This window comes from Xyrauchen texanus, chromosome 33, assembly GCF_025860055.1.
Source record: "Xyrauchen texanus isolate HMW12.3.18 chromosome 33, RBS_HiC_50CHRs, whole genome shotgun sequence".
NCBI lineage: Eukaryota > Metazoa > Chordata > Actinopteri > Cypriniformes > Catostomidae > Xyrauchen > Xyrauchen texanus.
This window is the reverse complement of record NC_068308.1, coordinates 7,940,332-7,965,774: the sequence shown is the minus strand read 5'-3', so window position 1 is coordinate 7,965,774 and position 25,443 is coordinate 7,940,332. Positions and strand designations below refer to the sequence as shown.

The window sequence follows — 25,443 nt, the reverse complement described above, 5'->3', positions numbered from 1 at the left end:
TCTGGCTATCCATATTCAATAATAAGTGTGCTTCTGTATTTATTTATTTGGTGTTTTTGTATAATTCCCTTGTACTTTGTACTTCATCACCTGAAGCTGTTTGGAATGTTTAGAGTGCATCTGTGATCTGTGTAATTCTTCCTCTGCTGCTCTCCTGCATCATAATTATAGTTTAACGTGATCTCATGTTATGTTAAATGAGATCAAATGACTATTCGACAACAAATATTTTTGTCGTCTATTTTTTATTGTCGACGTTGTCGATAACGTCGACTAATCGTTTCAGCCCTAGTTTCATTGAATCAATACAGGCCCGGTTCCAGATCAAAATCACTGAGGGTGCTTCTGAAAATAGTGGGGGTACTCTGTATATAGTGGGGGTCTAATGTAATTTATAAAAATACAGATTAAGTCATGTTTAATGCTATCCAAACAACTTAATATTTAATCCACAATTTTATTTATTTTTTACAGTTATTTGTAGCAACGAAACATGCTCTGTGCATGAATGAAGCAAGCAATGTCGGAAGAAGCAATCAGCAGCCACTGATCTAGAGTCAGCTTTTGCGTTTCACTGAGAGTTATGGTTTGGATTTGGCTTTTGGGAAGCTAATCCTAGAACTGCAGTTACAGACCGCTTTATTCTGGAAACAGGCGGTGGACTGAGTGCTAATTCCACATGCGCGAGTGGCGATCTTAACCATTCAAATTTTAACGTGTATGTTGGAGGCATGAAAGCAGATTGCTGCGTCTGCAAATGAGGACACACTAACCTCACTCACACTGGAATATTGCCGAGATCAATGCCGGGAAGCCGTCTGTGTAAATGCAAGTTGGTGCCGGAATGCCATAAAAATTGTATTGATGACGTATTTATCATGTGAAGGAGAAAGTTTGTGTGCAGAATAGAGATGAAACCGTTTCACAGTGTACCACGTAAAAAAAAAAACATACAGCTGTCATATACCGTTGCCATCTGTTTCATTCACTGCATTTTGAGAGTCAGGATTTTTTCAGATTTTTGTAAATATGCAAGTAAAGAAATAAATGCTTCCATTGTAAACATCAGTTAAATAATAATAATGATAATAAAAAAGCTTCACCAATGTAACGTAATAAAATAAATTAGCATTTTCATTCAGACTGCAGCACACCAAATGTCGGAGCTTTAACTTTATTTACCCCTCATATTGGTGCGGTTGAAGTCTGCAATGTACAATAAGAATACATTGAGTATTAAAAATGTTAATGACGGTTACCCAGTTTGTAAAATGTGATGAAAAAAGTCAGAAAAAAAAACAATACAGTCACAGAGCAATGACAGGACCAAACACAAACATCCTCGGTAGTATTTCACTATTAAACACCATAGCACTGGAACGATGGCAGCCATGGGAGAGATTTCACAGGAAGGACATAGTTATTGCGCAAAAGAATGTAAGACACAAATGGTCCATATTTCTATTCTTCTAATGCATTGCAAACAGCCCATTTACATAACCAAATTCTAATGCAGTGTTTCCCAACCTTTTTTCTGCCATGGCACACTTTTTACGACTAAAGTCTTCTGCAGGCCACTATCACACATAGGCTAACTATTGTCAATATTTTTCCTTTTCAAGAACTTTCAAGTCCATGCTTTGTGTCCATCTTAGTAGCGTGTTTATTTATGTTTGAAATTCAACTATGCAAAAATGTTTTTTAAAAACAAGTCACATAGGTAGGCTACACTGTGTGAGGTCACATGTGGCAAGAGCGCTAAATGGGTAATGAAAAAACAACACATTTGCTTCTTTTCTCATTTGTATATTTGTTCTTGCAATGCCACAACAAATTACAATGATGCAAACTCATGAGGGGCCAAAAAGTTAAGACAATCACAGGTCCATGAACATTTTTCTGGGGATATTTTTTATATTTAAGTATAAGCTAAAAGCATCAATTCCAGCTATTTTAGTGATTCAAGATTATTCAAGTTTACAATTGTGCAGAATTAGCTGCAAAATAAAAAGAGTATTTTGGGGAGGCTTGCTTCTGTTCCACAAATTTGTGCAATTGTATTAATGGAGCCCTGCGATGGACTGGCGACCTGTCCAGGGTGTCCCCCGCCTTTCGCCCAATGTTAGCTGGGATAGGCTCCAGCCCCCCGCGACCCTGTACACAGGATAAGCGGTTGACGATGGATGGATGGATGGATGTATTAACGGATTAGTTCAGTGACCCCTTCTGAAAATGTCACTAGGTGGCGACAAATGAGCGTCTCATGTGCTGTGAGTGAGTCAGTGAATCATTTTGAGTCGTTCATGACCGAAATCTACCAAGAGACTTTATAGTGTTTAAGCATTAAAAGAACAAAGCAGACCTATAGTCTGTCTTCAGTCTGAGCATTATTTTTCATCCAAAAAGACAACAATAATAGTCTAATAATAGTGAGTTTCAATAACGTCCTTACCTTCTCCTTTATTAAAACTTGCTTGGCTACAGATCTACTGACTTCAGTATAAGAATTATAAACACAAAGCAGATCTACAGTATCATTTTCCTACAGTAGCATATTTAAACTGCTGAGCATGACTTTAATCAGAAAAGAAAACAATAATAGACAAATAATAATAATTTTGAGTTCCAATAATGTTCTTTCGTCACTGAAAGAGTTGAGTCGAGGTGTCAACTCTCCGTTCAACGCCAGCGTCAAGCGCCGTATTTTCTCCACATGAAAAGAGTTGCATAAAGTGTCACAGAGGGCCGATTTTACGAGTTTGCCACGTAAAAAAACAGGAGGTGTGCACAATAAACATTGAAAACATGTATTTGGAAGAGAGAAAAATAAAAAGCTTGCAGTTGCTTTGATAGCAAAAAGTAATAAAAGACTTGTTTATGTTTAGGTCTAAGTGTTTTCTTGGTGAATTTAAATTAGTACTCTCAAAGACATTATTGGTGAAGCAAAAACGTTTGTGTGAAAAACACGTTGGTGGAAAGTGATGTCACTTCATAAACTTCAATGTATTCTGCAGCGCTGACGTGAGTCATGTGAAAGACACTTAACGCATATAAATATCAGTCACTTTTGCACATTAACCATTGCTCTTCACAAACTCAAAAGTAGCCGATTATGGTTTTATCATGGTGAATTTATTTATTTTGTGGAACTTGATAATTTTCCATGGCACACCTGACAATCTTTCACGGCACACTAGGGTTAAGTGGTTGGGAAACACTGTTCTAATGAATAGTCTATTTTGACATTCATTGACAGGGAATGGAATATACTGTATAATAGGTAGCAGATGGTGAAGAACTTCAGAATTCAATTGCACTTGACCCAGCCGACTAGCGCCTTGCACTCGCTATTTCACTTGCATCTAGACTTAGCTTTGGGGTCATCAAATGCTTGTGTACTCCTAAAAGACTAAATAATATACACATTTTAAATTTACAGTTATATTCATTTAGCCAAAGGGGAACCGGCCCCCACAGTTAGTCTGTTTATGTTTTTCTCCATTAACCAACTTCTTATGGAGATTTGTGTTCCTTGCCACAGCTGCATTTAGTGTGCTCACAGCAGGCCTAAATCCAAACATTATTTCATTATTTATTTATTTATTTTAAGGGACAATTTACAATCATGTTTTTTTAATTAAACCAAACTATTATGTACTATTATGAAAGCTGCTAATAAATGATGTATGTTGTGAAAAGCACTATACAATTAAAACATGACTTGACAACAGTCTTTCCCGTCCCGGAAAGCAGACCAAAAATATTGATGACTCATCTTGCACAAATGAAAACCAAGCTCATCAAGCCATTTCATGTGGTCTTAATGTGAAACTGTTGTGTTGTTTCATATCTACAAAATTAACTTTATGTGAAACGTCTGTGCACAACAAGTCTTTTACATTTTACCAGAGCATAACAAAGATTCACCATTGGACAGCATGAGAACAGGCATTTAATCTACAACTGTTGGAAAGTATGGATTTATTTTGATTATAATCTACCTGCAGTCCAACTCTGATCTTCTTGGTGAGTGCACCCTCAGGGAATGAGGCCTGGACCAGAGGAACCGTCATGCTGGATAGAACCCCTCCCTCTGGACCCATCTGATTACTCTCCTGTTTGATGCGGGACACCACCGCAAAGTACTGTGGGAAGTCCTTTGTGATGATCCGGCAGATGCGCTTCTGCTCCAGATCTGCTGGGCTGTCCAACTCTATAAAGTACATTATGAGTACAGTATGAGATTGAATTGCACTTACGGTTACATACAAGTATTAAATATTAAGTTACATTTTTAAAAAATGTTTAATACACATGGTATCAGCAATAGTGATGCACCACTAAAAGTATGGGATTAGCGGAAATATTCAGCACTCCAGTCACAAATCATGTTTAGTGCATGACTGATAAATTGGCCAGGCTGAATTATAAGCATTTTGAAATTTAGCCATTGGCTGAAAATGTGCTTTCTTGCTCGATAAACAGAAATCTGAACTTCAGTTTCCAAATGTTTTTGAGAGAATCTTAAGTTAATATTCTGTACCATACATGCTCAATTAATATCAGCAATTTTGTGTACATCACATATGCTATAATTATAAACTGCATTATAATTCATATAAGAAATAAATTAGATATATATTGGCCATTGGCCAACCTGCCTTCTAGATAATGCCATCAGCATTGCCCATTGAAAAACTGGCTAAGAAAACCAGCACTAATCATCATCATAATCATCATCATTAACACTTTCTAAAGGCTTGTGAGCACTGTATGTTTTTTGTAACCAACATTTTACCTTCATCCATGCCATTGAGGAGTTCATTGAGGTCTTCAGTTTTGGAGTCATAATGATGCTCTTTCCAAGTCTCTCCATTCTCACTTCTGAGCACGATGAGCTCTCGTTCTTTTCCTCTCATGGACCCAAAGTGAGGGATCTCCACAATCACAGGGCTATGAAAACACACCACAGGCCTTTAACAGTGGAACTTCTCACACTTACCAAACACAGGACGGCAAGTCACACAGTGCTCATGATGACTTTGGTAAATGGTGACGACGAACATTCATGGAACATTAGTGCAAAAAAGGGGCACTTGGCAAATTATACATGACATGTAAAGGTCAGTTGCTTGCAGAGGTTTAACAGTCTGAACGCAAGGGGACAGATGCAGTGATGTTTTTACAAATGTTTTAGTTTAGTAAATTGTTTTACCAAGTGTCACTGCTTCATGCTTTGAAATGAATCCAAAAGTCGTAAGTAAGATGTAAGTAAGATGCAAAATAAAGATGTACTGCAAAAAACAAAACACTGTTCTTAATCAGTTTCTTAGTCCTGTTATTTTGTTGGTAAAATATCTATATATTAATAAAACAAGATACATTGTAAAAAGAGTAGCAACATTTCCAAAAGGCATTAGTTTCCAGCAAATGTATCTTGAATATATTATATTTAATAATAATTCTTTGTATTCATGCTTAAGCTTTTTGACATTTTAATCGTATGAATTTGAAATGTTAAAAAACGGTTACATTGTTATCACTAGGTGAAGGTCAACATAAAAAAATCTTGTTTCAAGAACAAGACATGCTTGATATAGAAAATGTGTACAAATGGCCCAAATTTATTATGCTCCAAAAATGTCCCTCTTTCAACAAGCTAAATACACTTAAATATAGCATGAATGTAATAAAATGAAGCAACAAAAAAATCTGCCAGTGGGGTAAGCGAAAGTTGCTTGGCGACCATTCTTGAAACTAGCATAAATATCCAGCAAAAATAAAAAATCAGGAAGTCTCTACTTTTAATTACATTAAGCAATTTGCGTGCAGCTTTACACATTTTCAAACAAATCAAAATCATTTTGTGGATTAAGAACTGTTCTCAATCTTCATACTGAGCAATCGTATGACTTCAGAAGACTAGAAATATAAGACATGAGTCATATGGACCACTTTTACTACACTTTTTATATATTTTTTGTAATTTGTGTCTCATTTTAAGATCCATTAATATTTTTAATGGCTATATATTTATGCTAGTTTTAAGAATTCATTTCCTTAACCCTCCTATAGTATTTGGTCATTTTTGACAGAAATTAATTTTCATCGATTCATAAAAATGGTTTCCTTTATCTGAGCAGTACTTTGTGACCTTTATCTGAACATTCAAAAAAAGAAAAAAGTAATCGGGCTTGATTCGATGAGTCATAAGTGGTCATAAACAAACAAACAAAAAAAACGACACCTTTGGTATTCGTGGGCAAAATTGACCAACCAATGTGACCACTGAACAAAATGAATGGGAAAGACCAAAAAATAGTGCAGTTTTTATTTTTGATCTGTCAATTATAATCAATAAATCAGCCAAAATGCAGAAATTACAGGGTGAGACTCTAAAACATACTTGGTGCAAAACATACAGACACACACCCACACCCACACCTACACACACACAGACACACACACACACACACACAAATCAACAGGTGAGACTATAACACAGAGCTTTGATTTTACATTTGTCAAAAAAGCAAACACAAAACTATTAATCAGTTACAATACTAAACACACACACACTCAGAAATTAAGGGGTGAGATGGTAACACACTCACAATGTAGAACACGTGCACACACACACACACACACACACACGCACACACGCAGGCACACACGCATGCACACAAACACGCACACATAACCAGGGCATCAGTAAGTGGAGCCCTACGGCCATCTTTGTTCATTGTTGGCATTACAAGTCATCTGTTGTTTTCAAGCTGATGGCAGCAATCTTGGTTTGCAAAACAAATGTTTACTCTGATTCATTTTATACTCTAATTGAATTTTACGAATTGTGCAGTTTATTTCTGTATCTTGATGCTCATTTTCTTGACATTATTATGCATTTACTTTTTTACAAGTTTTAAATAAATTATTGGTAGAAAAAAATCTGATTTGTTTGCAAGCTAAATGGCATAAACTGCAAAAACTGACACTTCAAAACAATTTTAAAATGCTAAACTTTGACAAATGAAGTGTGACAGTGTCTAAATATATATCCAAATGCATATCTTGTGATAAATTATAAAAATAGGTTACAACAAGCCATCAGACAACACAGTAGGTGTCTACAGCCATCTACTTGCTGTTACTGGCATTTCATGGTTTATAAGCCATGTTATTTATATTTTCACCAGATGGCAGCAACCTGACTCCAATTTATGTCACATTCTCATATTTCTTTCATGTTTGAACCTATAGAATTGTAGAATCTGAATTTAAAATTTTATTTGCATATGTAAATTAATGGTAAAATTTAGAAATGTACATGTAAATAAGATGAAAATAGCATACAATCCCAAAGGAAATGCATAACTTTATTGTTCTTACTTCAGGGAAGAAGAAATTGTATAATTTCCATCATAAAAAAGAAAGAAAAAAACATCTAACACTTCCGGTCAAAAATGGCCGTGAATACCAAAGGGAGGTGCCATTAATCAATACCGTAAGAGGGTTAAGTCATATTTGCTTACCTCAATGGCAGATTATTTTTGCTACTATTTATATTTAAGTGAGTTTTGCTTCCCACATGAGGTTGAGTACTGATTAATACAGAATATTTTTATCAAACTCACGCATTATTAATTTAATAAAATTTTTAAGTCACCTGTTCTGGCCAGTAAATGGAGCAATTCAATTGAATAGCTGTTGTAAATGAGAGTATATTTGGATGTTTACTTTTTAAAATCAGAAACTGTCTAGTATCTGAAAACCAATTATCAAACTAAGGATGAAAGTGGTAACATTAGACAAACATGGAACAATGGAAGAAACTTTGAATGTAAAGACAGAGAAGGTACCACAAAATATTTCTTGTCTGAAGGCCCCCAAACTCAAAACTACTAGAACTGCTAAATGGAATCATAAAAACACAATATAGAATGCTCAAAACTGAATGTTAGAGGGACCCTACCCTTTTAAAAACACTGATACCTTCTCTATAACTAAAAGATCAAATTATACTATCTCTGAGCATAAAAACACAATGCTAAGGCAGCAGCCATGACGGCTTACACTCATGCTCACCAAGCACTTCATAACCAGCCCAAACAGCCAGTGTGATTGACTTTCAGCGAACTATAGTCACTAAAAGCTCAAAGGAAAAGGTGTAGATGAACGTAAAGGAAAAATCAGCTATGGCATTAATAAAATTAAGTGTCGAAATCAACATGAATTGCTGTGATTTCACTAAGCACACACTCCTACCCAGAAAATTTTGTTCCTCGTGGGCCGAGCTGCAGGATTCGGCTAACGTGGCTCTCACCCTCACTAAGAGAGGGAAGGTTTCGGGGTAGATGGAGTTTACTGAATTACATCCATGCAGCATTTAGAGGAACAAAAAGAAGGAAGAACTTATCATTCCTGCAGGCTGGGATATTGACCTAGTGCTATTCAGGGTTTTTCCTGGGTCAAATGTCTTCAGTTGTAGCTTGTGTACATGGTCATCCAGATGAGCGAAGTTGGTTGAAAACATAATTGCAATTACTTAATAAGTAACATAATTACTTAAGTTACTTAAACAAGCATTTTATGTCTCTATATGTCCACTGTGTTATTATTGATAATCTAAGCATCCAAAGCCTTTTTAAGTGCTATTGGGAAGTCAAACCAACTTGCAATCACTGAACACTTTATAGGAACACCTGTACACCTACTTATTCAAGCGATTATCTAATCAGACAATCGTGTAGCAGCAGTGCAATGCATAATATCATGCAGATACGGGTCAGGAGATTCAGTTAATATTCACATCAACCATCAGAATGGGGAAAAATATGATCTCAGTGATTCCAACCTGGCATGATTGTTGGTGCCAGATGGGCTGGTCTGAGTATTTTTGTAACTGCTGATCTGCTGGGATTTTCACACACAACAGTCTCTAGAGTTTACTCAGAATGGAGCCAAAAACAAAGAACATCCAGTTGTTGAAGAGGGAGGTCAACAGAGAAGGGCCAGACTGGTTCGAGCTGACAGAAAGGCTATGTTAACTCAGATAACCGCTCTGTACAATTGTAGTGAGCAGAATAGTATCTCAGATCGCACAACACATCGAACCTTGTGGTGGATGGGCTACAACAGCAGAAGACCTCGTCAGGCACTTTATTAGGACCATAGTGTTCCTAATAAAATGGTCAGTGAGTGAATATCTGTACATTCTGTAGAACACTAGAAGTTGGGACTGGGTTTCTAGTGAAAATGTTCATTTTCTTTCTCTTAACAGATATTGTTTTTCGTTTATGCTCTTATTGATGTAATTTCTTAGAATATCTGAAGGCAAGCCAAGTCTTTTTAACTTTCCAGGGATTTTAATGGTAACAAATGTATTAAAAAAGGCCACTGCCACAGGGAAGACCATAGATAGCTCCTTAATATTATGGTAATGTCAATGAAGGTCAAAATCTAGCATGTGTCATGGATGAATAGTAGCCTAAACATATTAAAAACTATACCTACAACTACTACGGTTGTAATGAAGTAGACTTCCTCCTTACCCTAAAAGATGATTTAACATGAATCTACAATTACATTTTTACAATAAATTGTAAAAAATAATAATTACTACAGTTAAAATGACAAAGTCCTACTAAAAATTATGATAAAATACCTTCAGTGTGCAGATGTGTTTTAAGCCTTTAATTAAGCCTTTTAATTTAGCTCTGCGCTATACAGATCATCGCATCATTCCACAACACTTCAAAGTGTGCCACACATGTAACTGGTCCGCAATGCGTAATTCAGTTGTGAAGCACATTTAGTACTTATTAAATAAAATCATAGAAAGGGTGGGAAATCACAACAAATACAATTAAATTAGCTTTGGTTGACCAAAATTTTCCTTGGGTGGCACCACAAATTTTGAATGGAGGAAAAACACTGTAATTCCAATAATGCTGGCTCTTTTAGCAGTTCTCAAGAGTTTAACAAAATTCAAAGCTATCTTAATGGGGAATTTTGAAACTACCTGCAGGATGCCATTGTTGGAAAATTGAAAGAGTAAATGAAGAGGTGAGATCTAGTTGTTCTACTGTACATTGCTGAAATTGGCATGAAGACAATGGTGGGCAAAGCCGCTCTGTCTCGCTAGTAAAACACTTCACTGACTACCAAACACAGATGGTTTCCATGGAAATGATCAGGAAAAGTAGGAGTCATAAAGACTAAAATGATAAGGACTTACCCCAAAAACTGTGCCCCCGCAGGGCCCACCTCCACCAGCCTGCTTGCGAGCCCCTCGCCCTCCACCATGGGTGGCAGGGATGCCAGCTTGTGTCTCTTTACCAAGCGGCATGTGATGCGTGTGGGTGCGGTGCACTTGCGCGGTGGGATGATGATGCGCATGCCATTGTGGCGACTTCCTCGCATTGAACCGCCTCGGGCGTCCACCATGAAGCTCACCAGAAACCTGCAAAAGAAAGACATGATGAAGAGATACTTTTAAAAACATTTACAGTTGGGGCCTGGATTCATGATTTCGAATCCAGGGCATGCTGAGTGACTCCAGCCAGGTCTCCTAAGCAACCAGATTGGCCCAGTTGCTAGGGAGGGTAGTCACATGGGGTAACCTCCTCGTGGACGCTATAATGTGTGGTTCTCGCTCTCGGTGGGGCATGTTATGAGTTGTGCGTGGTTAATGCGGAGAATAGCGTGTGCCTCCACATGGAAATTGGACATAAGACTTATCATCTTTCATGAGGGCCCAGATTACAATCCCATAAAGCATTGCGAATGATGTCATTGAATAAAACAATTATGTGAATATACTATTAATTTCAATTTCAATTTTAGGTTGTTGATTACACAGTAAGTATAGAAACAATATAATTAACAGTTATTGCAAAATAGACCGACTTGATTACATCATACACAGTGCGTCATGGGAGCATGTGGTCATTTCGAGGCAGGTTTCTCAAGTTTCGTTGGCTGAGGCTTTCTCTGCTGTACCATGGGTAATGTAGTTGTTTACCATGAATTCTGCTATCAAACACAATTTTAAAAAAAAATTGAATAATGCAGAGGGATTTCTTAAATGGAAGTATTTACCCCAGGACGGATTAAGAACTGAGAGGCCCATGGGCCGGAACACCATGAAGGCCCCCATGATGTGTCACGGTGACTACGTTCACCTTTATGTGCGACAGGACTCTTGGCAGATTTGGTTGGATTTTTCAAATTGATAGAAGAAAAGTTTGGAGCAATGTCTCACAAGGTAAGTTAGATAAACTTTTTAATTACGAAACAATACAAAACCATGCGTTATTAATAAGGATGTGCACGGTATTCAAATGTCAAAATCACTATTTGGTAATTCTGTACATGGTTAGAGGTCTTCAACCCAAATCCAACTGTACCCAACAAACCTACAGGTTTTGGGCCAGTAGTTTAGTCCGGTGTCACAAATCGACATTCTGATGAAGTTCAAGTTGCAAAGAGCACTAATGTGACTGCCCGGGCAGAATTATGCATTTTCCATTGATTAAGAATAGGCCTACTATGTTGCAGGCAGTGACAGAGATTATTTTTGTTTGACTTTAATGTGATTTTATTATTTGAAGATCTATGTATTGTGCTGTTTAGGCTCATAGCTCACTGTGCACTGCTATCTGAGATTGTGTTTGACTCATCCATGGCAATAAACGTTCTTTATTACTATTGAGTCCTGACAACTGACAAATAACACAAAAACCTTTCGTGATCTCTCGCGGTTAACCAAATATTACAAAAGGTTACAGTGCACATATTTAGGGTTTTAAGGCACCTTTCTCTTTATCATTAAACATTAAATGCGTGTAGGACTTAAACATTTTAAAGTCCTCTATATTGTTGCACGAATTCTGTCGCTTTTATGAATTTAAACCATAAGCTTTGTACACAGCCAGGGTAAACTGCACCTTATCTTTGTGTTTGGAAGTGTTTTGTAAATCAGACGCTGTTCTTTGTAGTCCTTCAAATAAATGCACAGCACCTGTGAGACGCAGATTCCTTGAGCGCACATTCGAGTGCCTGTGCTTGCGCTACTGTCGTCCAGCATGCCTTCGGCCGAACAAATGGTATTTCACATAATGCTGACATTTACATGGATTTATAATTGATGTCTCAAAATAAAGATATAATTGATTTAGAGCTCGGGGCCCTTTGGGTTTAGAGGCCCCTAGGCAATGGCCCAATCGGCCCGGTGGTGGTTACTCCGTCCCTGCATATACCATTGATAAACTACCTTGTAGCTCACGGTAGGTCAGTCTTTAAATGTTTATAAGTTATCATTGAAAATCAATTAGTCTATGGGATAAATGACTGGGATTTTTACTTCCGGAACCAGACTGTTGCGCTCTATACCAAATTTATTTCACCATTCTAATTTATGTCATGCGAAGTCAGTTTTTATACCAAATATTAGATAATTCCATGCTAAATCAAAACCAACATAATCTAATGAGAAAATGTCACAATACTGTGAGTAGGAGAATTCATAACAATTCATATGACTTATACATCATCCAGACACACTCGACATTCGCTTCACGATTACGCATTCGTGACACGGACCTGTCGATTTCTTCCATATTACAAATCATCATGGTTATTTTTACGCCCTGGGTAGGGTAACTCTATGGTTAAATTTACAAAAACACCAATTTAGATTAGCACGGAAGAAAAGCCACATTGGCTTTTCACATTGGTGAAAAGTTAGTAAGATAGAGAATAGTGGTTGGATGGTTTAGAAAGTGCTTGAGACACTGTACTAACAAAGATGTGCAATTAGTTTAAAATAAACTATTAAAATTCAAGCAAATTGTTAAGGTCACATTGTATACAATTAAGATCTGTCTTCAGATATTTGTATTGCTTTGGGATTATGAATTGCTATTGAAATCAAGTTCATCTTTATAGTTAAACATTAAGTACAGAGGGTTTACTTTGGTTTATGAGGGTGTGATAAGCCGATATAGATCAGGTTGATTAACTGACTGATATTTTCAAATTACGGCAACCGTATTCACTTCTCAGATTAACAGAAGTGTCAGTTCAAAAATCGAATGGAAGATTTTTGAATTAATAAGTCATGGTTTCTATTTTCTAATAAGTAAATTTTTAACTAAGATTATTTTATTGTTAATACATTGAAAGCAGGAAGGAACTTGTGGATATCAAGGTGATTAGGCATAAAAAAATGATATATAAGAGAGGGAGCAATAAAAGAAGGTGGAGTTTGCCAGTGCAAAACTCTCTGTCATGATACTAGGGTGTTGTGGGTGGTTGCCAGGGCATTGCTATATAGTTTCTCAGGTGTTCTGAGTTTTTTGAATGTTGCTATGTGTTTGCTAAACCTAAAATATTGACATTGATAAAATGTATTTAATTTGAAATGGACACATTATGCATCAATTAACATTTGTACAGAAAACTGATGACTTACTTTGATAAAAACACAGATGACTTACCCTGAATGAATGGGGCTGGACACCAAGTTTACGTTATCCATAGTGTCTGGTGTCCAGCTGTAGCGTCTCAGCGGGTCAGTGTTGTACTCTTTAGCTAAAGCCAGGTGCTAAAACACAGAACAAAAACAAGCTTGTTCAGAACCAAACAAACAACTTATTTTTCCATTCAGTACAGTTTTTGTGGTGAAACATAATAAACGGCCTGTGCTTTTAAAGGATCAACATGCTACCGTATGAGTCTGGGACTCATTAACAACTCAACAACACAATTATTACCTCATCTTGTGGATGTTTACATGCACACAATATGCTGATAACTCTCTAAAATCAGCTTATTTAAAAAATCTGACAAGGCAAGAAATCCACATTTTCATGACATTTGAAATAATCACGTTATTCTCTGCTTTTGACTTCAAACCGCGAAGAGGCATGCGCTCAGCATGTGTGCACACTGGATGAGACGGTATGAACACCTGTAAAGGTGTTTACATGGCATGCTAAATCAGCGTAATGGGCAAAAATCTACTCGTGTTGACCTGTTTGTTCTTACAGCATTTATGACCTTTACTCCGATAAAGGAATGCTGTTTACTGTGTTTACATGACCACACATGTTGTCGGCTTATTAAGCATAATCTGTGTAAGAACGTGCATTTAAATGCACTCATTGACAATGAAAATCAACAAAACATGCAGGAGAATAATACTTAGACATTGGGGATGATGGAATAAAAACACAGATGCAAGACCAAAATAAGCCAAAACAATGTGAAAAGTTTAGCTGTAAAAATCATACAGAAAGAACCTTGTCTGAAGACCAGAACATAAAATATCATCAGCGAATGCATCTCGTGGAGCAAAGCTCATGTTTGCCTGAATCGGGTTATTGATTGGGAAGGGAATCTCACAAAGAAATGTGTCAAATTTCACCCCAAAATCAAGAAAATGAAGCCTGTTTTTAGTTAATATTTGATTACGATTATTTGCATTGTCTACACATCCTGTAAATTGTCCCTGTTATCTGACTAATGCCATCTTGTGCTATTGGAATTAGCATGCTGCTGATAATGGAATTTTGCTCAAATACATGCTATTTTCTGTTTAAAAATTTAACAACAAAGCTTCATTTCCCTCCCCCTTTCTCCACAATTTGGAATGCCCAATTCCCAATGCGCTCCGAGTCCTCGTGGTGGGGTAGTGACTCAATCTCAATCTGGTTGGCGGTTGCCTCCGCGTATGAGACAGTCAATCTACGCATCTCAGCACGTGGCTTGTTGAGCACGTTACCGCAGAGACATAGTGCATGTGGAGGCTTCACGCTATTCTCCGCGGCATCAACGCACAACTCACCACCGAGAGCGAGAACCACATTATAGCGACCACGAGGAGGCGCTACAGGTGACTGTACCCTCCCTAGCAACCAGGCCAATTTGGTTGCTTAGGAGACCTGGCTGGAGTCACTCAGCCCGCCCTGGATTTGAACTCGTGACTCTAGGGGTGGTAGTCAGCGTCTTTACTCGCTGAGCTAACCAGGCCCCCAACAAAGTAGTTTTAGAAAAATTAGCATTTAGAATTAGCATTCACTACAGAAAACATACTCTCATGCACCTTGTTGAAATTTGCACATTTAAGATAATTTCAATTGCACATGAAGGCCAGCATAATTCTAGGGGAAGTAAGCAAAATGACCTTTGAGTACATTTTCGTCACAAATTCTCATTACTTTAATAAGAAAAAATCCAGTTATGCGCAAATTAAAATAAATCTCTGTGGACACGTTTTTGTTAGTTAAAATCAGACTAACTTAAATTTAGTCTACAAATAGTACCATGATGTATTAAAAACATATATGTGTTAACATAATTTTAATGTTCTACATTCATTTATGGTTTATGTTTTTTTGCACGTGCAATTCTGATCTTGCAGGCCGATTCTGAGCGATACACTGTATAGCGGAGGATGCAGCAGACCACCGTGATCAAACACACTCTGCCAGGACTGTACAGCATCACTCTAAACCAGACACTCGAATCATCAGAAAGTACACTTGAGCATCAGGAAATATGCCAGTTTATAACACTCTTCTCAATCATTTGATCATTATTTGATGAATCACTGCTGATATGATATAAAGACGTCTAATGCAATCTATAATGAAACTAACTTGCATAGAAAGGAGGCGTATTTGCTCAGAAATAAATGACAATAACTTGAAATACTGAAGATGCAGCATAATTTCAGTGCTGATTGCGCTTGCCTAAGATAGAATGCGGGTGGTAAGCAAATAAGACACAGATTTTTGTGCTGAAATAGCAGAAATGGTGCAACTGTTTAGTGAAATTGCCCCTCAGTATTTTAATGTTAATGAACTGGCCCCGTTCACTTCCATTGTAAGTGCCTTACTGTAACTTTTTACAAATGCTTATTTTGAAAAAACGAGGGATGAGTCAAAATAATTTCTTAACGCATAAATATTTTTCTTATTAATTTTACTTTTTCTTTTGATTTCGGTGTAAAATATGACACATACACTTCCTGACAATTTCATGAGTTTCACATTGGGAATTAATGCAGAATTCCTCAGTGCATTTAATACCTTATGTAGAGGGTCAACAAGGATGGGCATATTTTTACATAGGCCCTGAAGCTTCTAAAGAGAAGAGACACATTTTTAATCACTTGAAATGCACTGATTACCGGTAACCAAATATCAGCAGTACTGACTCAACAGTGACAAATAAAACGTCTTGACAGACTTTCCTCTTAATATACTGTAAGTGGATGCTTCAACCCTGTAAGTGTCTTCTACTGTGTGAAAACTACCCAATAAACCCGCTTCCCTGAACTGACATCATTCTGGCATTGGTGATTTTAACTGTTCAAATTGATGGCAGACCACCACAAATTATGAACTAACACACCATATAAAGACTAAACAAAACAACAACTCAACTGACAGTAATAATACAACACAGAATCTATTGAAAAAAGAGGGCATACCGTTTCCTTGGTTGGCGCCAGGATCTCTTCGATCATCATGCTGTCTCGAGTGAAGGAGCTCCGGTTGAGTGTGTTGGACCTATCCGAACTGAAGGAGCGCAGGCTGTTGGCATTTACATTAATACCATACAGTGCAGGGGAGTGACAATGAAAAACACACAAAACACACACCAACAGACACACAGACACAGAACACACAGAAACAAAAAAACACCCATTATTGCATGCAACTTCCAGGGAAACTGAGGCACAATCGCAGAGGGATAAAAGTCACAATAGAGTAAACATTTGTTGTGATGATGGTTTAGACATTGAGAGAATACAGATGTCTTGACAATTTTAAAAGATGTGCAGCATCCTAAAATCACATGCTGGTGAAAACTTGTAATCAGTGAATGTACAGTATGATATACCGACTATGTTTAAAAGAGTCAATTATACACTGTAAACCAGTGGTTCTCAAAAACGATATTTTATTCAAGTAGCATTTTTCTCATTTTTGACCATTTCTTGTACCATTTCAATCATAGTACGAGATGGCAAAATCGTTAGAAATCATACCGTACGAGTTGGCTCATTCAAAAATGTATGATTTTTACCCCATAGAGGAAAATAAATGAACCAACGAACAATCTTATTATGATTTTTCCTAAGTTTAACCCATAACCCAAACCTAACCTAACTGTGAAGTCTAACCCCTAAACTAAACTCTAAACCTAACCATGATTTTAATAGGAAAATCAATGTTGTGAATTTTTCCTGAGTTGAAGGCCTAACCTAAACCCCAAACCTAAACCTAACCAAGTCACACGATTTCGCTATGTCGTATAAATTATAACAACTTGTCACGAGACTAAATTTGATTCCGTGCACTAAAAAGAGAGCTGCAATAAATAAATAAATAAAAAATGTGACAAAATGATCTACAAAAGAGGTGAAATATTACTGTGCTTGCTCTTAAAGTAAGCATCTAGATACACCATTTTTTTAGATACTGGATTCAGCACTCAATTTTAAAGATGGTATTGAGTAGATAGAAGGGAGAAGGGAGCGGCTTTGAGATCCAATTCCAAAATATATTTAGTATTAATGTGTTTGAATTGGATAGCAAATATTGTAATCCTTTCTGAAAGATATTATTGCGGTAGATGTGTTTTTTCTTAATGCGCTCTGAAGGGGTCCTTCCACAGATCTGCAATGGATCTTGATTTATCTTGGAGACTGGGGCTAGATGTCTCTCAGCGAAACTGGCAAAAATGCTAAATCTTTGTAACAATAAGATTTGCAGTCAGAAGTCACATTTAGCAAATGTATTTTTTCTAATCGTCGAATAATCAAATGACAAGCAAGAGTCAACTATAATATGAAAGCAGACATTTACAGAAAGATTTATGTGTGTTCTTGGGACAACTGAATGTCAGGTCGCTGAAGAATCTGAAGGAACACTGTTGTTGCTAGTTGCTACTTGTATGGTCTCATTTGATCATTTGACCTGGCATTTGGCCTGAAATGTTTGACAATCACTAATGTGAACAATCCAACCAATACAGTTGGTTGGACAATACAATACAGCTGTAAATGGAGAAATTCAGAAGTTGGTTATAGTATATTTCTTGCCCCTGACCCAATTCCTATTTGCAGTTGTGGAAAAAAGTTGAGGCCAGGTGCATTAATGTTGACTGAGCTAATGTATGCATGCTATTTCCTGAGGCTCTGACCAATCAGAAATGAATATGACACGGGAGTTCTCAGATTCTGCTCTCAGTTCACAGTCAAATCTGTCACAGCTTGTTGCCAGAGGAGAATATGTTTTTGCGGTCTGTGAGTTTGTTACTCATATCAGTGACAGGGATTTGAATGAATGAAATTTGATTCGACTGATGACCGTATCTTCATGCATCCCTGGAAGCTACATTAAGAAACCATTTAAAACTATAACACAACTCGAAGGAACAAAAACTCAAATGTTTACAACAGTCAGACTTGAAACAAAACTTAGCAAATCAAGTTTCGCACACCAAACTATCAACACAAACCTAAAATAAAAAATTAAACCATAGTCCACAAACAACATGAATGTAAATTCATTATCAAATAAAAACAACGACATATAAAGCACATTAAACGACAAGTATGTTCCACGATGTCGTTAGCGGGGGTGGAAGGGTCAGAAGTTTCATGCCCTCTTACCTGACTTTAGGACTATGGTGAGAGTTTGGAATGGGGTGGAGCAAGAGGAAGAACAGAGGAAATTGAATGCAACCAATCAGAGAGCGTGTTCAAGCAGAAATGCAGTGGTTGAATGAGACAGGCTCTCACGTCTGGAGTTGCTTTGTGCTCTAGTCTCAGAGAGAGATGTTGAATCGTGACCCATGATTTGCTACTTGCTATTGCTGTTCAGAGGCAGATAGTATTAGGGGGAGGGATAATTGGATTCTAGCACTCATTTTATTTGACAAAAGTTTGTATATATGCCCTGAGGCCTTGTTTACACCTGGTATTAAGATACGTTTTGGGCGATCTGATCAAAGGTGGACAGGTGAGACAAAGCGTTTACACCTGGTCGTGAGGTGTAATGCATCTCTTATGAACACTTGTGTTCGGATTTCGAGAGGAGGGTTTCTGAATTCATGACAGCATACATAAATCACTACTACAGTGTGTTACTGCATGATAGTAAAGCACAAAAAATGTAAATAAGTAAAATAAACCAAAAATTATGTTTAAGGCAGAAATCACAGAAATTCAGATATAGAAGTGGGTGCTTCTCATATGTGTCGCTGCATTTTGATATCAGGCATACTGAAGAAGTTTTGTGGAGTTCTTGTGTACAGTATATGCATTTTTTCACATTTCATGATTGGTCGTTTTTTTCTGTTTAAGTAGGCAGCGCATTGTTGCTTTTCAAATGCATTTGGATGAGCTTTTACGCTACGAGCCCAATGTGGTAACGTGTTTTCGACCACATTCGACCAACTCTCAAAATGTTTCGGACCTCATTTACACCTGTCCTTGCCATGACAATCACAGAGAAAATTGGCACGCTGCTTCCGAATGTTCATGAACCTATTCTGCCTAATTACTGACAAGCTTTATCCCCAATCAGACATTTTTGCATCAATTCAAATGTGCACGTTGCCTTGTGCCATTACTCATAGCGCATTGCGCATGCAATCTCTGGGACTTGGTTTCTGGTCTCATGGAAACCAGGAAGTAATCACATTCCCATGATCTATGGTGAGGGAGATTCTGAGTTTGCATTTTTTCTCTAAAATGTAATTTTTACTCCACTGACGGCTAGGTTTAGGGGATAGGATTAATACAATATGCATTCTTGAACTCGCTTTTGGTGCCACCCTGTGGATATTTCACCTCAACAATACTTCAAGCTTCGGCCACTAGGGGCAGTGGTTTGAATTTCGGTAAGATTTAGCTTTGTCCCGTTTCAAAGGAATCTTAATACCAGGTGTAAATGGGCCTGAGAGTTAGATGAGTCATCAATATTTGTAAAATTGTCCATTTTTAAGATGTGTACCTGCTAAAAATGTTAATTTTGTCAACTTGTAGAAGTACACTAGTATACAAGTATACACTTAACTCCATTTAAAAGACAACAAGCTACAGACTAGACTCAAAACCAAGCATTTTTCACAAATTATTCTTCTCTTTACAGAGACATTGTTTGCTATTAAAAGAGTTACAGCACTTTTAAATTGTTGATCACAAGTCATTAGAAAATAATGTGCTCTATCTGTAACAAATGCTTGGGGCAACATTATTGAATCAAATTTTTATTTCCTGTGTTCTGGTTTGCAGTGTACGTGTTTGAAATCTCACTCAACCCTTCAGATTATTGAACAATGTCAATCTTGATTTTGTTGAGAGGAAAATCCCCTGCAGCCAGTTACATGTAGATTAAACATTAACAGTGGCCTTCTCTTTCAACAGCACATGATCCTGAATCAAATGATGACAGCAGGCCGTCAACACACAATGTAAATGAAGAGCGCACAGCCTTCAGATAAGACAGGAATCAGGAACTAACAGCTGGGAACTGCAAGGATGAATACTCTCCATTCATTGATAGAAACAGCTCCTTTAGATGATAGTTAATTATACCAGTGATAAACATACAATTTCTAAAAGACACTATCATCTTATTTGTAAAGGTCTGGTTCATCCAAACATGAAAATTCTGTCATTATTTACTCACCCTTCATTTGGTCTCATATGACTTGCTTTTATCCATGGAACAAAAAAAACGAAACTTTGAGGAATGATCATGCAGCTCTTTTCCATACATCGAAAGCATACAGAGGCGGTGTTGAGTGTAATCTGATACAAAGTAATTAGTTACAGTAACTGTTACATTACTTTTAGAGTAAATAAAAGGTAATGTAACATATTATATTTCAAATTCTAGCAATTAGATTACAGTTACTGATGTTAAATTAAGTTACTTATTTTTTAAGTAGATTACTTGTGCTACACATTTCTAAAATATTATTATTTATATAGAATACATATAAATACAAAATGTCTGTTTACATTTTTTGTGACAGCTGAAGGTTGTATGTCTCCTAACGAGTCATCGTGAGAAAAAAAGTGTATGATTTGCATGCGACAATGAACAAAGAGGAAATATAGACATTATTTTGAATTTGTTGAGAAAAAAACTTGATCGATGAAGTAATCAGCTAAGTAATATGATTACATTTGTGAAAAGTAATTCATAATTTGCAGTGGACTACTTTTTGAGTAACTTACCCAACACTGGATAGGGGCTGTTGAGTTTCAAGAATGCCAACAACAACAACAACAAAAAAAAACAATCGCTATAAAAGTTTCATAAAAGAATTCCATATGACTTCTGAATATGGTCTTCTGAAGCCATATGATAGCAAGAAATATGTAGCAAGTTGCAGAAAATATGTTCTCTGCTATACAGAAGCTCTCAAATCTCAAAAAGTTGTGTTTGGCTATGAGTCGCAAAAATCTGTGCCATTTGACATCAATGCAACAAACCTGGTGCAAAGTATCTTCACACACCATGCTAGAATATATTATAGTACTTCTTTGTTCTTATTTATAGCTTCACAGCCCATGGTCACTGTATCATTTCAATGCATGGAAAAGAGCAGCATGAACATGGTTCAGAATTTCTCCTTTCACCTTTCTTTAGTTCCATGGAAGAAAGAAAATCATACAGGTTTGGAATGACATAAGGGTGAATATATAACATCAGAATTTTCATCTTGTTTTAGAGAACCTACAAACTTTCATATAACAGCCCCCCCTACATAATGAATAATATACATACTGTAACTATTATATAATGCAGAAACAGGATTGTTAGTTAACATATAAACGCGTACTTTATGATGCATTCATGTAAAAAGGTGACTGTACTGTATATTTAAATACAAGTTTTTGTGCGTAGTGGGGGTGTATTACCTCGCCGTACGAGCTCCGACACTGAAGCCCATGTATCCCTCTTGAGGCAGGGAGTCGTCTCCGAGCTCCCGCAGATCCTGCGGACCCAGGTACTTATCCGTGTCTCCTGTCATCGCATCCTCACCTGTTGGTGATACAGAAAATGACTACACCATTCAGACAGGAAGAGACCCCAACACTGAGCTGCAATGGTGTAAGCTTTTAAAGTCAACATGAAATGACATTCACAACCCATTTTAATTTCGTATTGGTACGTATTTCCAAGTGAAATTAAGTATAATTAATTATTTATTTTTAAGTAGGGTGGAACAACATTTAGTTAATCAGGAATTAATTTGATCGTGAAAAATTGTTACCTCTAGTAGGTATACTTGATCTAACCCATACAAATTACTTTTCTTTGAGTAACCTAATTTGCCAGGTAAATTTAGTCTATTAAAATGTAAAAAAAAAAAAAGTGTGTTAATAAAACCAGTTAATGTTAACACGATGCACATTTTTTTTTGCCTCACCAAACACATTCACTAAAAAAATGCTAACCTAAAAAATTTGCTTCATGCAGTAATATCTAAATTAACATATCTATTAAGAATGTAATTAAAATATTATTTAACATCACTAAATCTACATAAATACATTGTTACACCAACAAAACTTTGAATTGTAAAGGTTAGATCAAGAAGAAATAGCTCCTTAAAGGGATAGTTCACCCAAAAATGAATATTTTCTCATCATTTACTCCCCTCATACCATCCCAGATGTGTTTGACTTCTTTCTTCAGCAGAATACAAATTAAGATTTTTATAAGAATATCTCAGCTCTGTGGGTCCTCACAATGCAAGTGAATGGGTGCCAAAATATTGATGCTCCAAAAAGTACATAAAGGCGTCATAAAAGTTGTCCATATGACCTTCAGTGGTCAAAGCAATGTCTTCAGAAGAGATATGATAGGTGTGGGTGAGTAACAGATAAATATTTAAGCCAGTGTGTGCTAAAAATTCTTCTCCCTTCCCAGTAAGGGACATATGCATGAAGAATGTGAATCACCTAAAACACAAGAAGAATGTGAATGTTAAAGCGGAGATTGACTGAGCAGACTGATTTTAAAAATGTACATTAATATTGATCTGTTTCTCACACACACCTATCATATCACTTCTGAAGACATTGATTTACCCACCGGAGTCATATAGATTAAATTTTTGCTGATTTATGTGATTTTGGAGCTTACATTTTTTTAGCACCCATTCACTTGCATTGTATGGACCATAAGAGCTGAGATATTCTTCTTAAAATCTTTATTTGTGTCCTGCTAAAGAAAAAGTCATACACATCCGGGATGGCATCCGAGTGAGTAAATTATGAGAATATTCATTTTTGGGTGAACTATTCACTTGCATTGTATGGACCATAAGAGCTGAGATATTCTTCTTAAAATCTTTATTTGTGTCCTGCTAAAGAAAAAGTCATACACATCCGGGATGGCATCCGAGTGAGTAAATTATGAGAATATTCATTTTTGGGTGAACTATTCCTTTAAGGCAACAATTGCAAGTTACCAATTTTTTACAGGGTACAAAAGTAGCCTAAACCAATGCCTACATATCAATGAGACAATTGGTTAACAGTTACCAATAGTCCGTGCAAGTTTGGTGATGTCAGCAAAAATAGTTTTAAAAAGTAATTATATTATATAATGATTTTCTTTGAAATATTGTGCATTGATTAATCGTGTGCAATAACACCAAAAAAGTAAACAAGGTTAATTTTGATTTCATGTTGACTAATAAGAATGAATGACATTCAGGAATAGTCACACCAAAAAAAAAAACACACCAATCCCACAAAAATCTCAGGCACACGTCCCAAACTCTGTCTCATTCTTTCTTTCTTAAGCCTGGTTTAGATTATATTATCATACGTACAAAAATGTAAGCAAAGCACTTAGAAATCATCATCAAAACCAGATGTTTCCAAGCTAACTTATGCAGACCATATATCATGTATCTCTGACAAGAAAGATTCTAACAGACCACGTATCATCAGACAATGATGTTAAAGGACACTACGGCATACCAGCAGAAGTGGGTCACAAAGACGGCTACAGTTAGTGTGCATTTGAGTGAGGAAAAGAAGAATGCAGAAAGATGAAGAACAAAGTATATTTGGGTTAGACATGAACGCAAGGCATCTGCGTCCATGATGCGTGATGTATATTTCGTTATCAAGTGCTCGAGCACTGAATGTGTGTGGCTCGATTTGCTAACCATGTGTACTCTGAACTCACAGTATGTGTGCATGCGCCTGGAATGATTTGCACTAATTAGTGGATCAACAAGGTGGAAACAGTCACAATTCAGCCATTGCCGTCTCAAAGCATTGCAAGAAGACGATGTAATCACCGCTTAACTATTGGAGACAATCGTGGAAACAACAACTGTGGATGTGCACATCAAGAGTGTGTGTGAGGATGTCAGCAGATACCTGCATTTGTATAGTTGAATAGAGTCTGAAGAAATATAAAGACATCTTTATGGGTCTAAACTCTTGAAGATAAATAGTCCAGTATCTTATAGCAGTTGTAGCGTGGATGCACCAACCGCAATTGTCTGTGCGCACAGTCAAATGGAGTATACCTTGAAAGGCTAAGCATTCGATTGTACACAGATGCTAAGCTTTTGTGTCAGAACCAAAGTATACTTTGGGCTTAAGGATATGTTCACACTTTTAAAGACACATTTTAATGGTCCATATCAGACACTGGTCTGAACAGAAGACACACCTAAACTGACCGACCCTGGAATGTTCTTCATAACATCCTCAACAAATTGTGTGTTTGTTTGTGTGTGTGTGTGTATATATATATATATATATATAACAGTTAACAAGTTTTTACTTATTTATACATTTTTAAATCTATTCTGCATAATTTTGCACATTTTCCTACTAATTTGCTCAGAAAATGCAAAACATTTGGACATTTTGCCTGTAAATTCAATCTGGACCTGCCTATTAGAGAGATGGGGGGATATAGCATTCCAAAAGTGACAAATCCCCCCACGCTGCTTATCACCCTGGCAACACCCTCCCTCCAACAGCCCCATGAAACTTTAAACCGCAACTTTAACTATCTCTCTCTCTCTCTCTCTCAGATACATAGACATATGCAAATCTAAATTGTTACATTTCCTAAAAAGAATCCACTCAAAGTGCGTGCTCTCTCATAATAAAATAACACTATCAATTCACTATAACCCTAAACGCCACCTTTAACTGTGAGTTTAGAGGTCAGCAAAACTTTACAACAAGCAGTTTTCTATGAGCACACATTACACATTTACCTAGATATCTAAATGATGACATACCACTCTTCTATTCTATTCTAACATGTCCTTACTTATTTATTAATCACTTTTATCCTTTGAAGATGTCAATAAACAAGCTCTCTTACATATATGAACAGCCAACTCCATCCTTCATCTTCACACCAG

At 36.7% G+C, this 25,443-nt stretch overlaps 1 protein-coding gene across 4 annotated transcripts in view; it reads right to left on the bottom strand.

The window, feature by feature from the left end:
- Positions 1-25,443, bottom strand: part of LOC127626586 (ankyrin-3-like) — a 209,010-nt gene that overhangs the window by 36,289 nt on the left and 147,278 nt on the right. For all 4 annotated transcript variants that reach the window (XM_052102480.1, XM_052102483.1, XM_052102481.1 and 1 more), the window contains 7 exons: positions 21,953-22,076; positions 16,499-16,601; positions 16,095-16,148; positions 13,500-13,606; positions 10,238-10,462; positions 4,799-4,953; positions 4,002-4,213 (listed from right to left, as the gene is read on the bottom strand). In XM_052102480.1, coding sequence (XP_051958440.1) covers positions 4,002-4,213; positions 4,799-4,953; positions 10,238-10,462; positions 13,500-13,606; positions 16,095-16,148; positions 16,499-16,601; positions 21,953-22,076 — 980 coding nt within the window. The remainder of the gene's footprint in view (positions 1-4,001; positions 4,214-4,798; positions 4,954-10,237; positions 10,463-13,499; positions 13,607-16,094; positions 16,149-16,498; positions 16,602-21,952; positions 22,077-25,443) is intronic.